General features: G+C 41.0%; 1 protein-coding gene across 6 annotated transcripts in view; it reads right to left on the bottom strand.

Moving 5' to 3' along the window:
- DST (dystonin) overlaps positions 1-15,854 on the bottom strand; it is a 296,378-nt gene that overhangs the window by 156,364 nt on the left and 124,160 nt on the right. For all 6 annotated transcript variants that reach the window (XM_032920000.1, XM_032920005.1, XM_032920001.1 and 3 more), the window contains one exon: positions 7,475-7,641. In XM_032920000.1, coding sequence (XP_032775891.1) covers positions 7,475-7,641 — 167 coding nt within the window. The remainder of the gene's footprint in view (positions 1-7,474; positions 7,642-15,854) is intronic.

The raw sequence follows: 15,854 nt of genomic DNA, 5'->3' as shown, positions 1-15,854 counted from the left end.
TTTTTCCTCAGGGCTGCTCTCAATGTATTCTCCACCCAGCCTGTAGTTGTGCTTGGCATTGCCCCGACCCAGGAGCAGGACCTTGCACTTGGCCTTCCTGAACTTCACCAGGTTTGCATGGGCCCACCTCTCAAGCCTGTCAAGGTCTCTCTGTATGGGGCTGTTGGCTTTCATTCGGCTGCTGCTTAGTAGTAGGATCCAGCAACGTATACACAAGGATCATTTTAAGTCCAGATCTGAAATTAATCAACCCAATTGCCTGGAAGTCTTCCATCTAATACCCACTAAGGCTAACCACCACCACCACACAAGATGTTAATATTGCAGGCCTGCTTCCAGTACTATTTTGATACAGTCTTTACCAAGATACATCAAAGAATTTTTCTGAGTGCATTCAACTGAACTGCAGCTGAGGTTACTTGCTATTTCTAAACCCATTAGTTATATGTATATGCATACTCAGACAAGTAACATTAAAGGCACGTCTGCTTGTCAATATTTTTAATCAGCCTAAATGCTGTTTATCTTTTCCCAAATGGTCAATTCTTAATGCCAAGTTTGTTTCTTCTACATAATAAAAACTGTTGGAAACAGAAACAACCACGATTCTGAACAACGAAGTGGGTGGGAAGGGGGGGCAATGTAACCAAACTCACATTTTCTTTTTGTTAAAGCTGGCTAACAATAAATTACGAGTCACAAAACAGCAAGCTGAAACTAGCAGACCCAACTAATCTCTTTACTTAAAACATATCCCCTAGCATTTTAAGGCTTGACACTGTGTAATATTTAGTTTCTTTCTCATTCATTCCCCCAGGGTGTTCCAACATGTTACTGCAAATTGAGGCATCGCTATCCCTCCCCTTAAGGAATGTGTTCATGTCAGTACCTGATCAGCTGCAACATGTTTTAACATCGGAGGGATGCCACATGCACTGCAGCCAGGAGCTTAGTGTTCAATTAACTATATATACACAGCAAATCGTCCTGCATAAGGTTGAAACAGCTTGTTCTAAACCAGAACAGTTATTCAGCAGGCAGGAATCTAGCTTGTTGCACTCCGAAAAACATCCACTTATTAATCCTGAAAGTGTATGGAGTTATGAAAGTAATGGTTTAAAAGAAAAGCACTGTGAAGCTGGAAAATTTGTCAGCACCCAGTGTACCTACAATCTTTGTGTGCTGCATTCACTGTTAGCCTCTGCTCCTCCTTCACCTGGAAATAGTAGCCATTTTCTCCTTTTTCTCTGTAAACCATACACAAACTAAAAACTGCAGGCATCATTAAGGTCTTGCACAAAGTTTACCAGTAGCAAAGGCTCCTTTGGATCAGATCCCCACATTTCTTTTACAGTATAGTAAAAACCACTTTTCTCCAAACTTGTGCTCAAAATGCATCCCTTTGAACTCTCCTACCACTTTCCCTCTGTGCAGCACTTCTAATACTTACCATTCTTGTTAAGTGGTGCCAAAATTTTAGACAACTGTCTGCATGTGGTCTTGGCGAACCTTGGTATAGCATTATACAAAACAACCTTGCTTGTTTTCTTGTCTCAAACCCTTCATGTGTAAACTACGGTCCTGCTTGCTTGTCAGACTGCTGCCTGACCTAAACACAGTTTATTCACTTTTTTCCTAACCATTTTGAATGGTTGCTGAAATTCACCTAGAAGTCACACCCTCCCAGGCAATACGAAAGCCCAGTTCAGGGGACAACACTGACCCAGGACTGCTCTCAAGACTTCATTTACTAGAAGAGACCTAAGACCTGAGACTAGACCTTAAAAACATGGCTTTATCTGGGAAGGGAGTTTGCAGTGCTTCCTGAACAGACACTATTTTTCACCACACAGGCACCGCTGGGGCTACTCATTAAATGCTATTATCTAGTTACACCAGAACATACTGCTCTTGCTGGAATTCCTTTCGTAAACACTAAAAGCAAAATTACCTCTCTGTTATTAAAAATTGTAAGAATAAAAAAATAAAATGTGGAAAGGAGTGCGCACATTTTTTACCAAAAGCATCTGTCTGACGTTAATCTTTTCCTACCCTCCATACTTCATTTTTTTATTTTACAAAGTAAGATGAGCTGGTCTGTAATCATGTCTGTTTCCTGAGTATCAGTAGCAACTGTCCTTAAAAAGGGTCTACAGATGTCATTTAACTGTAAATCTTCCAGCTATTATCTTTGCTATTTCTTAAATTCTATTTTCGAACACTTTTTCAGTGAACTTGCCTGCAGTCCTTATGTACCAAAGGCTCAGGGCAGTATGAGGTCAAAAAAAAAAAGCAGTTTGTTACTTTGGGATAACTTTTTATTTGAATTTGCTTTGCTTTAAAATAAATGCATCTGCAAAGTATAAGGTAGATCTGTAATTCAGATTACTAGCGCCAATCTGACATGCAACTCCTAATGAAAGAAGAGTAACCTTCATTCTCTACAGACACCAACTGTTTCTATACCTTTTAACAATGGGATACAGTCCAAAAAAAATTGTATTTCTTTTGCCAGGGCAAAAGGTATATACATAAGAAAATGAAAACACAAATCAAGAGCATTTACCTAAAACAGAGTCTAGTGACTAGAAATACGTGAGGCGGTAAGAGCTGCAAGATGGAAGACCCCAGTGTGCAGACAGCAGTATTTCCAGGAAAATCTGGGCACTACACGTCGATTAAAGTCAGCCTCCAACTTTGAAATCTGTCTTACAGGTTTTTCCTACATATGATATGATGGTATGAAAGAAACATCACGTACTTTTGAAACTGCCTGAAGTCAGATTCCTTCCAACACAACATACTGAAGCAAATAACAGACGTCTTCGATGAAAAATTAAGATATAAAAGGCAAATTACGTAACAGATGACGTACACCATGTTCTCGAATCTCCTGGGCATACCTGTAGCTTTTGCTAATGGCCTGATCACAGATCTGAAGAAACATGTAGAGGTTCAAAAAACAGTCTGAAAGCTGATAGACTTAAATAAAATCGTACAATTAACAAACCTGGTAACGTTCAGTATTAAAACTGACTTCTTAAATTTATAATTTTATTTGGTCTTTCTATGTAAGAACAAATATTCACACAGAGCAACAGCATTAAAAGCAAAATACAGGGCCTGCAATGGAGCCCCTTGGGACAGTTCTTGAGACCAGTGTGGAGACCCATTCATTTCCCAGGGATTTAACCACGTACAGGATGTCATAAAATAGAAGCTTCAAAAGTTCAGCCAAGTAATCCTCAATCTTACCCTATAAACACAGACCACTGGAAACTGTTGAAAACATAAGCAACCTTTTCATGTGAGAACAAATTACATTCTCCTAAATTTGGAGGGGGGGGGGAAAGAAGTTGTATCCAAGTACCTCAAATAGAGTAATTTTTTCCGCTTATTTCTGTCATTCATAAAATTACTTTCCTTGATTTAAGGAACACTGAAATATCACTGGAAACTCATTCATATCCTTAAGAGAAGTAATAAAGAAAGTGAGTGCAGGCCCTTACGAAAAGCCCTGACAACCTAACCCTTGTTGCTCAAGAGGAAAGAAAACAAACACCTTGCCTTTGCTCAGGAGAGCAGGTGACTGGCTTGAGTGCATGTGATCCGGCATCCCCAGGCTTGGCGCTGGCAGCAGAGTGCTGCCAGCCCAGCTGTGGGTGCTCACGGGGCTGGGAGGTGGGAGGAACGTGGCTCACCCACAGCACACACCGGCCCGCTGATCTCCCCAGAGATGCTGCAGTGGGTACTACTGTTACTCATGCCAGGGAAATGTTGGCCACATCCTGCTTCTCCCACACACTTTGGGAGAGCAGGGAGACATGGCAAATCTGTGCCCTATTCCTGCAGTTCTGCATCATGATCTTAGCTGGCTTGCACCAAAAAGTGCTGGCATCCGCTGCCTGGACAAAGACAAAAGAAATGGAGACCGCTACCATCAGCCCAGATGAAACAATTCTGACCTGCCATTAAGAGCAGGTGAGGTCTCAGCCCTGCTGAAGGGAGAGGCTCCCTGCCTGCTGGCAACTGATTCATAGCCCAGCTTCTCACCCAGCCCACCACAGCTTCAGCAATTTCCTGAAATCCTGAAGCTGCTGCGTACTTATAATATAGACAGATTGCCTATGCCTGGAAAGGAAGTAATTATAACCTGCCACTCCAGCCCTGTCACCTCAAACTGGACAGTGGTATTTCACCGCCTCACAGATGACCGACTGCAGGGATCATGCTGGACTCACGTGGATTGTGTTCTCAGTGGCACATGCAGAAAAGGCCTCTCAGCCATGGTGTCAGGGCTGCAAGCATGGCGTTTGCCTGTCTGCGCTCGGGTTCAGCTCAGAGACAGCGTAACTCCTGTCCTCCAGGAGCTGCTGGGGCTCTCACCTCTGGCCCCCAGCTGGGCTATGGCCCCTGCAGCAGCGCAGCCTACCTGTGACCCACCCGTCAGACCCATCCCCAGGGAGGTGCCAATGCCTGGGGCTGAGGCTGCCCTGCTCCTGGCTGGGGCTGTGGGACGGGCCCTGGCTGCCAGGACCTGCCCTGATGTACCGGATCCTCCGTGAGGAGCCCCCGCTGCTGTGCCATGACATGGGTACACGTGTACTCTCTATCCAGCGTACAGCTTACTATCACTCAGTACAACTGCAATTCTAGCTACCATGAACACGCCTGGGTATTTCTGAGCCTTACGGTTATTACTGTCGTAGCACTAAATGTCATCTCCTAAAAATTAGGTCTGGGCCCACTTAAATCCCTTCCAACACTGGAAGTCACATCCCTACTCACAGACAGAGGATATTCTTCCTGGCCCAGGGTGCACTGTGCTTCTGTAAGGAGAGGTATCTCCAGTGAGCACGGCATAACTGGTGCAGGACAGGCTGCCACACTGCACCACAACCAACAGATGTGCACCCACAGGCGTGCTTCATGATGGCAGCACCACAGTCCAACCCCACCACCCAAGCAGACACATCTGGTCATCCACCCCGGCGAAGCACACCAGCCTGCAGCACCCACAGGATGCTCAGCCTAGCTCCTGAAACCACCTGTGATCCACACACTGGGAGCTACTAAAACGGACAAATAAAGCGTATGGAGAATCACTGCCAGAAACATGCACATTCTGTTAGTGTTTAACCTACTTACTGCTCAGGACACAAACCAAACTTTAAAAGAGCTCTCTGGAGTAAAACACTGTAGTCAAAAATATTAGATGACTGTTTGGGAAGACCATTCCTATCTTGTGAGCAATAGCTGGAAATTATCATCTCCGTTTTAGTGGTTTTAGTGGTACTAAACAGCAAAAGAAAGAAACATAGAAGCTCACTGAAACCAGTGGAAGAGCTTCACTGATTTAACAAGCTAGATGGAGACCAAAAGTCTGTAACCTCTCACAGCAAAAAGACATCAGATAAGGCGGTAAACATTCCTGGGAAGCATACGGGATCCTTAGGTGGAGAAGCTATGTATACAGGAAGAGGATAAGCTAAATCTAAACTGGCACAGAAGCACACAAAACGCGGACTCTGCTCCTCAGCCACTGAATCATCCGCTTTGTGCAAGGCACTCATGTCAAAGGTGCCTGTGCTTCCCTGCTGAAACACTGTGAATCAAACTCACAGAACGCTGCCAGAAACACTGCTCCAGCAAAGCAGCTGCAGGTACTTAGTCATATCCCAAGGCATTAACATTCGCACAGCCGGGGGACAGAACTCAAGTTGTTCGTTATTGCTTAACTGATCTGTACCACAACAACTAGCTGCTGAGCTGAAAAGCCCACACTGCTCTATGGAAGTGGTATACAGGCTGAAGCAGCTCTGGAAACTATTTTCCATTATTCCATCTCATTAAGCTTCTTCCTTTTTTCCCTCCCACATCTATGTATCTTTCACATTGTTTATTTTTTCAAATACTTGCCTGTGCTGTGTTCATTCTTTTGGCTGTTCTGTCCCAAAGTAAAACAGCCTAGTCTTCCGCCAGCTATTTCCCTTTGTCTTGCCAATGTTACTAAAAGAAGACTTTCTTGCTGGCATGCACCTCCTCCCTGACTGGCTACCCAGAACAGAAGCACAGTCAGAAAAAGACCTCATTGATTCAGATGCAGCTCCATTTTACCATGAAGTTATGCACTGCCACAGCTAACTTCTCTGGGACTCAGAGCACTGTATATTATACTTGCAGCTTCTCTACACAGCATGTGAGGAAAAGGAAAAAGCTGCAGCTGCATCTGCTGACTCATCTCCCATTTTACTTTAGTGTCCTAGTCCCCACACCACATACATGTTGGCTCTGTCTAGGCTTCTTTCTATGGTGAGCCAAGTGGTCCCACAAGAGGATATCCAAGAATAGAATAATCCATTCCAGGGTCTGTTCCACGGAGCTGCATGAAAACACCAAATTTGCCTTACTTGGGACTTCAGTACTTGGTATACTTCAGTATTTTACCAAGAAGTGATGAACCCTCAAACTTCTTTATGATATGCCCCAGGGCATACAGCACAAACTACACATGCTGTAATAAAACCCAAAAGTTGCAAGCTTTGCACAGGACAAATCAGCACACACTAATCAGCCCAGTGGCCACAATACACTCCCATGTGGTACTCTAAGATACAAACCCTGTTACTCAATTCAGGAAACAAAACCGTACAAAATTAGAGAGATGCCACCAACCAAGAGGAAACACTGAGCACAGTGATGATCTTAAATCTTTTTCCTCTGCTGTGCTGTGATGCCAAAGTCAGCTTTGTCAAGAGAGACCTGTTCTCACCTAGAATCCAGAACTAGAAATCCTCTCCTGACAGCAGACATCTTTAAGTATATTTCAACTCAACATACTGTATCCTTTAGCTTCTAGCCACAGCCACCAGTGGTTCTACCAATGTCTGTTTAACTTGGTAAGAGTTTGGTCACAAAAGCATACAGCAACACAATTCTGTTCTCAAACTGAGAACATTCAAGCCAGCTGGTCCCATTTTCCATAAGAATACCCTGGAGATGCAAGAGATGCATCTCAGAGTAGACCTGTGCTCCCAGCAGAAACGCTGTGGAAGCTCTAGGCTCCAGGGACATGGTAAAGCCATATAGAGAAGAATACAGAGATCTTAGGCATATCTCAGATCATGCAGTAGTTGACGGCTTTCACCAGCAGTGCAGCTTTGGACTCTACCCTGCCTATTCTTAAATGTAAGTATGATAAAAAGGGATTGTGGAGAAGACTGAACCCTGGGGACATTCTTCTCAGCAGCTTGGAGATGTACCATGATGTGCAGGATTCATGGAGGTGTTTCTCTGAGGAAGGAATGTCACACAAGGGCTAATAGGCATCCCGTGGCTGCAAAGAGCAGTGAACTGTCCAGGAAAAACCCGTATCATCTCCACAGCTGCAGTGCTATTACGGGCATACAGAGCCCTTTTTCTATGTACATTCAAATTCTGTAATGAACATTTTCCAAGAGAACAGATTACTCACCTGTATTTATGAATGATGGCATTAAATAATCTTCCATCACGCCAGCAGGTAGTGAAATTTTCACAATGTATTCCAGCATAACCCTCGGTTGTTTGCTGCGACCACAGGAGCAGTCTCTCTTTAGCAGACATGTCCTCTGACTCTCCAGTAACATGGATATCAGATATCTAAAATACAGTTAATGTAAATATTACAATTACACCTAGCCCATAAGAATGTTTAAAACATTGCAGGAAACCACTCTGTGTTACTGAAGAATTTCCTGTCTGATATCTGCAAACATGAATATGATAATTATTTATGTACTGTATTAATATTCTTTCATATCCTATCCTTATGCACTCTTACTGTCTTCAATGAAATACAAAATTCATAGCTTTTTCAACAGTTTTCTTCAGTTAGCCAGTTTTCAGCCTCTTAATTTCTGGTGACAATATACCACTACTACATTATGAAAAATATGTGACTATCTTATGCTGGTAATGCACATAATAATCTATTTTATGTATTATACCTATTATACATAAATTGTATAATTTATGTATATATATTATATATAAAATATATATAATATATAAAATACAATGTTTTATATGTACATAGCTTTATATGTATATATTATGCTTACGTAATACCCATATTTATATTATATATACTTTATATAGCTACAATGCTCCTCTCTTGAAACAGATTAATTTCTAGTATTTGTTTGTATGGAATTCAGTAATAAAATCGTCATCTACAGTGAAAAACGATAACAGTTTTAGGGTAAAGTTTTCTGAGAAGCATTTGGGAGTGACTGAAAGATTAGAAATAAAAATTTTGCCTAATACAGAAGGTTTGGTTTTGTATTACCTAAGCATTATCAACTTCATGTTAGGGAAAGCATGAAAGTACTGGAAATTTTACATACAAATACTACTTTCTAGTACATTAAATTCTTCCCTAATGAAATTCAGTCAGTTTGCTTAGAAAACTACCTCAGTATAAACATGAAGCAGACATTTCCCCAATTTTCACACCTATTCTTTGCACCTCATGTTATAGACACTGTACTCAATGTAAATGTGAACTGCAAGGCAGAACTAAAAGAAAACATGCCTTGAAAAGGAAGTTCTATTGCATGTTGTCTTTCTTTTAAGTGACCACTTTTTACCACTTATTCAAACAAGAATAGATAATATAATGTTATTACAGAGAACATTCAGAACCCAGGTACCATGAGGCACTGCAAAAGGACCCGAGTACCATAGCTCAGACATCACAAAAAGCAGGCACAGGTGCTTGGGCAGAGGCAAGAGGGCTTGAGATAATGCCAAGGTTTGTGGGTGGACAACAAGCACCCCCATGAGCCCACCTGTAAGAAGCTTTATCACACAAGTCTACACCCAGCGCCGCAGGGAGAGACAGGTCTCCTCCAGCTCTGGAGCCACACTGAGGTCAGGGCTCAGTGGAGGTCTGCCCACAAACAACGTTGGGGGTGAGACAGGTGCTCCAGTTAGCTGCAGAAGAGGCTTATCTTGAGCTCTGACAATTCCAGCGATCCTGCTCTACTGTAAACCAGGGAGCTACATTCATGAGGTCAAGTGGGACAGTCATAACGATGCCTCCTGGCCTGGAAACCTCTGCATACAAAGGTATCTTCTGCCTGGTCTATTGCTGGGGGACTTCAGACAGGCTAGGATGGAAATTAGAGGGTCTTCTCACATTAGAAAACACACAAAACAGTGCCAGGAACAGAGACTTAACTTTCCTACCAATACTGCTACATCAATGCCTGACAAGAGATGGTTGAAGCACTAGGAAGCAGGGACTAAAGGAAGCCCTTCATTAAAGCCTTTGGTAATGCTTTAGTAAAGGAACGTAGCTGCCTCTGTGCTTGCTGCAATTTCAGCTTAACCAGCTGTCACACCTTCAGGGGAGATGAGCATTTATAGCTATACAGTAAATTGTAAGTAAATTTAATACAGGGAGCAAATTAATTTATTTTCTATCCAAGAATCCACAAAATCACAAGTTGTGAAAGCTGTTCTTCAGGTACTTGTCACAGGCCGCCATATCTGATGACTCTAGCTAAGGGAAAAATACAGGCATCAGTGTTAGAAAGCAAAATATTTTTAACTGTTCAAGTAGCCCACAAATAACCTCTGAAGATCTGACAGTTTTTTCATCCTTTTGTCTCCAGCTTCAACACTGCACATTTTTCAGAAAGATCAAAGAGAAAAGGGAAAGAAATAGAAAGAAAAAAAATTAAACCCCCCCCAACTTTTTTGTTTAAAATACTGAAGGGAACACATGCAGCTGTGACTGTTTATAAATTTCTATAAGTTTAAATATAAATTTCTATAAATTTCAAAATCCTGCACCAAGTATTTACTACATGAAATCACACAAAATACAGATGGTGTGAGTCCTGCATGTGAAGACAACAGGGAATCCACTGTAGCGAAAGACCAACTCAAAATCACTGTGAAAATTTTCTTGTAAAGTTCCAGGGAACTCATTTGTAGTGTAAGACTTCCTTAGTGTGGGTTACCTTTATTCTTTGGTATTTCAAAGCAAGAAAGCAAACTAAATATTTTTTCAGTAGCTTTAGTTTCTATTCATCACAGAACAACCAAACCACAATATAAATGAAGTCAACCATCTACCACTTATCCGGACAACGCTTCTGAAAGAGATGATGTCATCTGGAAGTGCCAGATGCCTAGCAAAAAAAACCCAAAAACCCTGTATTTTTTTCCCCATCATTTTCAGAAAATCCTCTGTGTGTAATCCTTAAGTATCACATTTTTTAATATATTCCAGCACAAGCAAGCTAACAATGTAATTTGCTAATGGCCATTCCTTACTGCTAAGTTCAAACCTCCAGCCTCCTTCACGGCTGACTGACCAGCGATGGCTGTGGACATTTCAGACTGCAGAGAGAGCAAACACAGCATATTTGAGTGCACATTAGATTCCTCTGGAAACAACTGATTTCAGACATGAAGGCAACTTCTGAAGGTTGTACTTTTATCTGTTGTTACGTTCAAACAACATTTGTAGCTATGGACACAAACACAAGGAGAACACTTCTCACTCTGGAAGTGACCACTAGGCAAGCTCACAGTCCATATATTGGATGGCTAAACCATGAATTTAGCTCATTACCCCAAGATCAACACGTTTTCAATCCAAAATCTTCCAAGTACCAGTTGGCACCCCAACTGGCCATCTGAATAAAAAGGAACAGACTAGGCTGGGTTCAAAAACTGAAATCGCTTTTCACTCATTGAGGTAGCCCATTTCAGTACTGGTTAAGGAACTAACATTAGCCTGAGATCTGAAACAGCCTGAGCTGTTCTCTAAATAAAGTGTTTCAGATTCCAAAGCTAAGATTTCAGACTTGTTCATAAACACTGTATTCATATTTTAAAAGTATTAAAATACGCCCAGGGAAATGGTGACTCAAAGAGCTATATTTTATTACACTTAGAAGCTCTACTTTGGATGCCCTATCAACTTGGAACTACTTAAGAAGTAAAATACTAGCCCCACAAAATAAGGTGTCAGAGAAAGAAAGAACACATCTTGCCTTTGACAGCCACATCTACCAATTACACATTATCATTAATATTTTTAACACCATTTGTCACAGGAAAGAAAAAGGACTACTACATGAGGAATACCAGAACAGAAAATAAGTTAAGTGGCAATCAAATCTACTGTTCAAATTTTGTCCTTCAAAGCAAAAGTTTGTGTGAACCTTTCATTCTTATATCCCACAAGCCTATCATTTACCCACTAGAAGCTGTTACTAAGAGGACATTTGTTCCTGTAAGCATGGAAAAAATTACTGAGTTTGCATGAGTTTGAACAGTTGTTTGTTAGAGATCCAGTTCACCAAATTATCTCAAAGCCTGTGAATTACAAGTTATGCAAGAAAAAGTGATATGAAAAAACATAGCAAATAAAGGTAATTATTTGCACAGCCCTTATATTTCAAGATCAAAGTCTTAATCGGCACTAAATACTCTTGTTTCTTGTATCTAACTGGGAGAACTAGTTCATCCCTACAACTTCAAGTGTTTTTTCTCTGCCTGTAAGTTCCCTCTGCTTCACACAGTATACAAAATCCACACACCAGAAAGCCTCAAGCTCTTTGCTTGCACTGGTTCCAGTGATGCAGTTTTGAGTACAGGCTGACAAAGTTGGGCTTGTTCAGGCTGGAAAAGAGAAGGCTCTGGGGAGACCTTAGAGCAGCTTCCAGTACCTAAAAGGGACCTACAAGACAGCTGGAGAGGGACTTTTCACAAGGGCATGTAGTGACAGGACAGTGGGTAATGGCTTTAAACTGACAGAGGGGAGATTTAGATTAGATGTTAGGAAGAAGTTCTTTACTGTGAGGGTGGTGAGACACTGGCACAGGTTGCCCAGAGAAGCTGTGGCTGCCCCATCCCTGGCAGTGTTCAAGGCCAGGTTGGATGAGGCTTCGAGAATCTGGTCTAGAGGCAGGTGTCCCTGCCCATGGCACAGGTGTTGGAACTAGATGATCTTTAAGGTCCCTTCCAACCCAAACTATTCCATGATTTTGTGATTCTATGAACACAAACAAGTAAGAATCCAGCTTTGGACAACACCCTTCAAAAAATATTGGATCAGTTGAAGCAGATCGAAAGAGAAAAACAAGAATGACAAAGATCTAAAAACATATGACCTGTTAGGAAAGACTGAAAAATTGGGTTGTTTTTTTTTTTTTTTAGTCTAAAGCAGAGAAAACTAAGGGGAGATGTGCCAACAGTCTTCAAATATGTAAAATGCTTTTGAAAAACAAGTTAATAAATCAGCTCTTCTGGGAATAGAAAAAGAACTAATGAGTTTAAAATGAGCATATGTGTTTTTAGTTAAACTCACTTTTTAGTACAAAAGACAGATAAACAATGGAATAATTACTCAGGAAGTATGTGAAACCACCAATAAGGCAGACCCAGAAGAACAGGTATCAGTCAAGAATGGTTTTCTTTAAGTTATCTTGCCTTCAGATACAGAGATGACCTAGATGATCTGTCCAGAACCTTTCCAGCCTAGTTTTGTAGTTCCATTAATGAACTAATGAATTATAGATCTCCTTCATTCACCAGCATTTAAAGTGCATTGCACCTGCTTCTTGCAAATATTACAAGGAAGCAAACAATGCCAATAAAGCGAAACTCCACACTCTTGCACCTTTGCCCAGCAAACCACATTCCGGAAGACCAACTGGCATTTCTCCCTCCCTTAACTGTACTACATGAATAGATAATACAAGATTATACGACGGAACGCACTGTTGGAATGTGTCTTGCTATCTTACAACTATTTACAATTATAACTGCAGTAATAAACAGATGATTACCTAGCCAGAAGTATTCTACTGAATATGCTGATCATAAATAATCTACATTTTTTTATTTAAAAGCAACTATACTGCCTTTAACCTTACTCGAATACATGTGTTTTATTCCTGCAGGCTATTAGTAATGCTGCAGATGAGAAGAAATCCACTGTATCAAACACTATGTAGATGCATGGCAAAAAAATAGCTGAGGAACTTGAAGTCAAGACAACAGTTGAGTACTGGAAGTACCTGAGTGATGCTGTTTAGATACCAGACATTTTTTTCTAAAATACATTTACGTCCATAAACCAGAATGGAAACTACAACAAATTAGACTGCAAGAATAATGACAACAATTGATAATGTGATACACATAAGCCATTGGTCTTGACACAAGCTGACAACCACCAAAAACTGGTGGTAACACAAGCTGGTAGCTATCTTTTGCTTACACTGAAAAAAAAACCCTGGCTTGTTTCAACACATCAATATCACAGTGGCACTATTCCCTGCAGAGAAGCCAAGATTGCAGCCTTGATTTTCTACTCTACCTGCATTATGCTAAAACATCACACAGAAGGGGAGTTGCTCCAGGAAGCCTGTTTCAGTCCTGATTCACCTCTTGACCTTAATGCAAACTGCCACCTGCTCTAGAACTGAACTGAAAACTAGCTATTTCAGCAACTTGGTCATTTAGCCTGATCTGCCAGTAGTTTTCTTATCATTATGCAGTGCTTTATTGATGATAGCAGCACAAGTCTCAGTGTTGATGTAACAGCTCAACAGAAGCCTCTTTTTCTCCCCCCTTCTGCCTGTGGTAACAAGAGGTATATGCCTTGCTGGAGTAGTAACTGCAGCAATATTAGATGATTATGCAGGCAAAAGTGGCCATGCTTGGCTAAACAGACACGGCCTCATGCTCTCTTACTCGGTAATGACGTTTTGTTCAATTCAAAGAACATCCCTAAGCTGTTCCTGAATTCCAGTTAAGATTAAGAGGGCAAAGATCTTCATGTGTATTAGGAGGTTATTTGTACTAGTGTGTATCTGTATTTAAAAACTAAGCTCGGAAAAAATGTAATTTTGATTCCTGTTACTACAGTAAATAATATAAACAACAGAATTGTAGTTAGCTCTTTCCCGGAAAGAGTACCTTTGGCATATGCCCATTGCCTCTGTTCACTCAACTCAAAGCTCAGATGTCCCTGTTGAGCAAGGGGGGAAATCAGTTTTGGACCAGATTCTTCTATCAGCATTTGACCCACGCTTATAGATCTCAGTTGCGCTGAAGATAAGTGGGGCAGAACTGTTAATGTGGATTGAATTAAGTGAATTGGTAAGCATGGATACCAACAGACAAAAATTTGCTTTCCTTCAGGCATTCTGCGAGTAAGCCTGTGCTTTGGTTTCTTTTGTTGTAAAAGGAAAATAATTGTATCCTCAGACAAAGCAGGAATTTCAATAATTAATATTAACAGGTCATCCAGACAGTTTGAGAGGAAATAACTTTTTAAAAAAATCTAGAGCATTATTAACATGATTTATGCTCACTTCTATTTCAAGCTGCCTACATATTTCTATCATTCTTCAGTTCCTACTGGCCATAACAGAAAAGAATTAAAAAAATTCCTTCCCTTGATACAAAACTCAAAGGAATTACAAGACCGTCAAGAGTTGATAATAAAATTTACTGCAGATACTGAATGTGAACTTAAACAACTCTCTAAAATTCACTTCACCTTCTAGAACCATTTTAACATGAAAATCTCTTCACTAAATTAGGAACCAAATCAAACCACAGACAGCAAAACAGCACAAGGATACAGCAATACTCCTGAAGTACAGAGGTATTACACAACCTATGAAAACAATCAAGTAATATGTTCTGTCCAACAACCACCTGTAGTATCACAGCATGGGTAAAAGGCTTATAAAGCAAAGGGCAGATACTTTTGTGACAGAAAACATCCTGTTCCAATACTTATGCTGAGCTAACTTTCAAGGATAACGTATTGTGCCAAAATATTTACCTTGCTTCTGTTTGGAGGAGTGCTAAATAATGCCTTCTCTTTTGGCAACTGGGAAAGCAGAGCATCAGCAGAATAAAACCTCTTTTGTTCAAGCAGTGGATCACTTTTGCTTTCAGAAAGAAAGTGATGCAACTTTTCAGATTTATTGCTTTCTGGGACATCTTCAATGATTCTGTAAGGAGTTATGTTTAACCCAGTTTCTTCACATTTTTTTCCTAAAACGTGGATAGCAGAATCCAAGCTGGCTGCTTTTCCGTAACAAAGACCACTAGATTTCTTCAGGAATGCTAATTCTCTCCTGTTGCCATCCTCCAAATACTTCCTTTTCCTTGTACAGTTTTTCTCTGAATTGCTCTTGTCTTGCTCCTGTAACCATGTCTCTGTTTCATCAGTCTTGGTGAGCCTCTGATTATCACCATGAAAACTGCCCCCACAAAGAGAATCACTCTTTGTTTCACCCAGAAAAACTTCTGCTTTAACAAGATCAGCCGAAGGGTCTCTACTCACAGGCAGAGCATTACCAGCCACTGTCACTCTCCGGGGGACGGAATCAGGCAATTCCACACCCTTGGGATGAATCTCGATGTTTTCTGAAATCCCCACTTCATATTGGCTTTTTTCTTCTTTTTCATTAACCTGTACTGAATCTGGTCCCTCCTCGGTTGATTTCTTTCTCCTTTTTCTTCTGAAATATTTTCTTCCAGGGGAATGTTTAGCTGGACTTAAGGGAGCTTTGGCAGGATCTAAACACTGTTCTTCTTTTTCAGCCCTCACACATCCACAGACATTCCCCATTTGGCTTTCGGTAACTTACAGTCACACAGTCTCATTCATTCCAGTATATTTACATACACTTAAATCCTCCTCAGAAAGTTCAGAACCACCGTTTGCACTGTAATTTCTTCCAGGCTGCCCGTCCATCCTCCTCAGTTCGTAGCCATTTTGCTTATGAGAAATGCACACGCAATAAACGTTGTGGCACGCTGCCCAG

Source organism: Strigops habroptila, chromosome 6, assembly GCF_004027225.2.
Source record: "Strigops habroptila isolate Jane chromosome 6, bStrHab1.2.pri, whole genome shotgun sequence".
Taxonomy (NCBI): domain Eukaryota; kingdom Metazoa; phylum Chordata; class Aves; order Psittaciformes; family Psittacidae; genus Strigops; species Strigops habroptila.
This window is presented reverse-complemented; position numbering and strand designations above follow the sequence as displayed.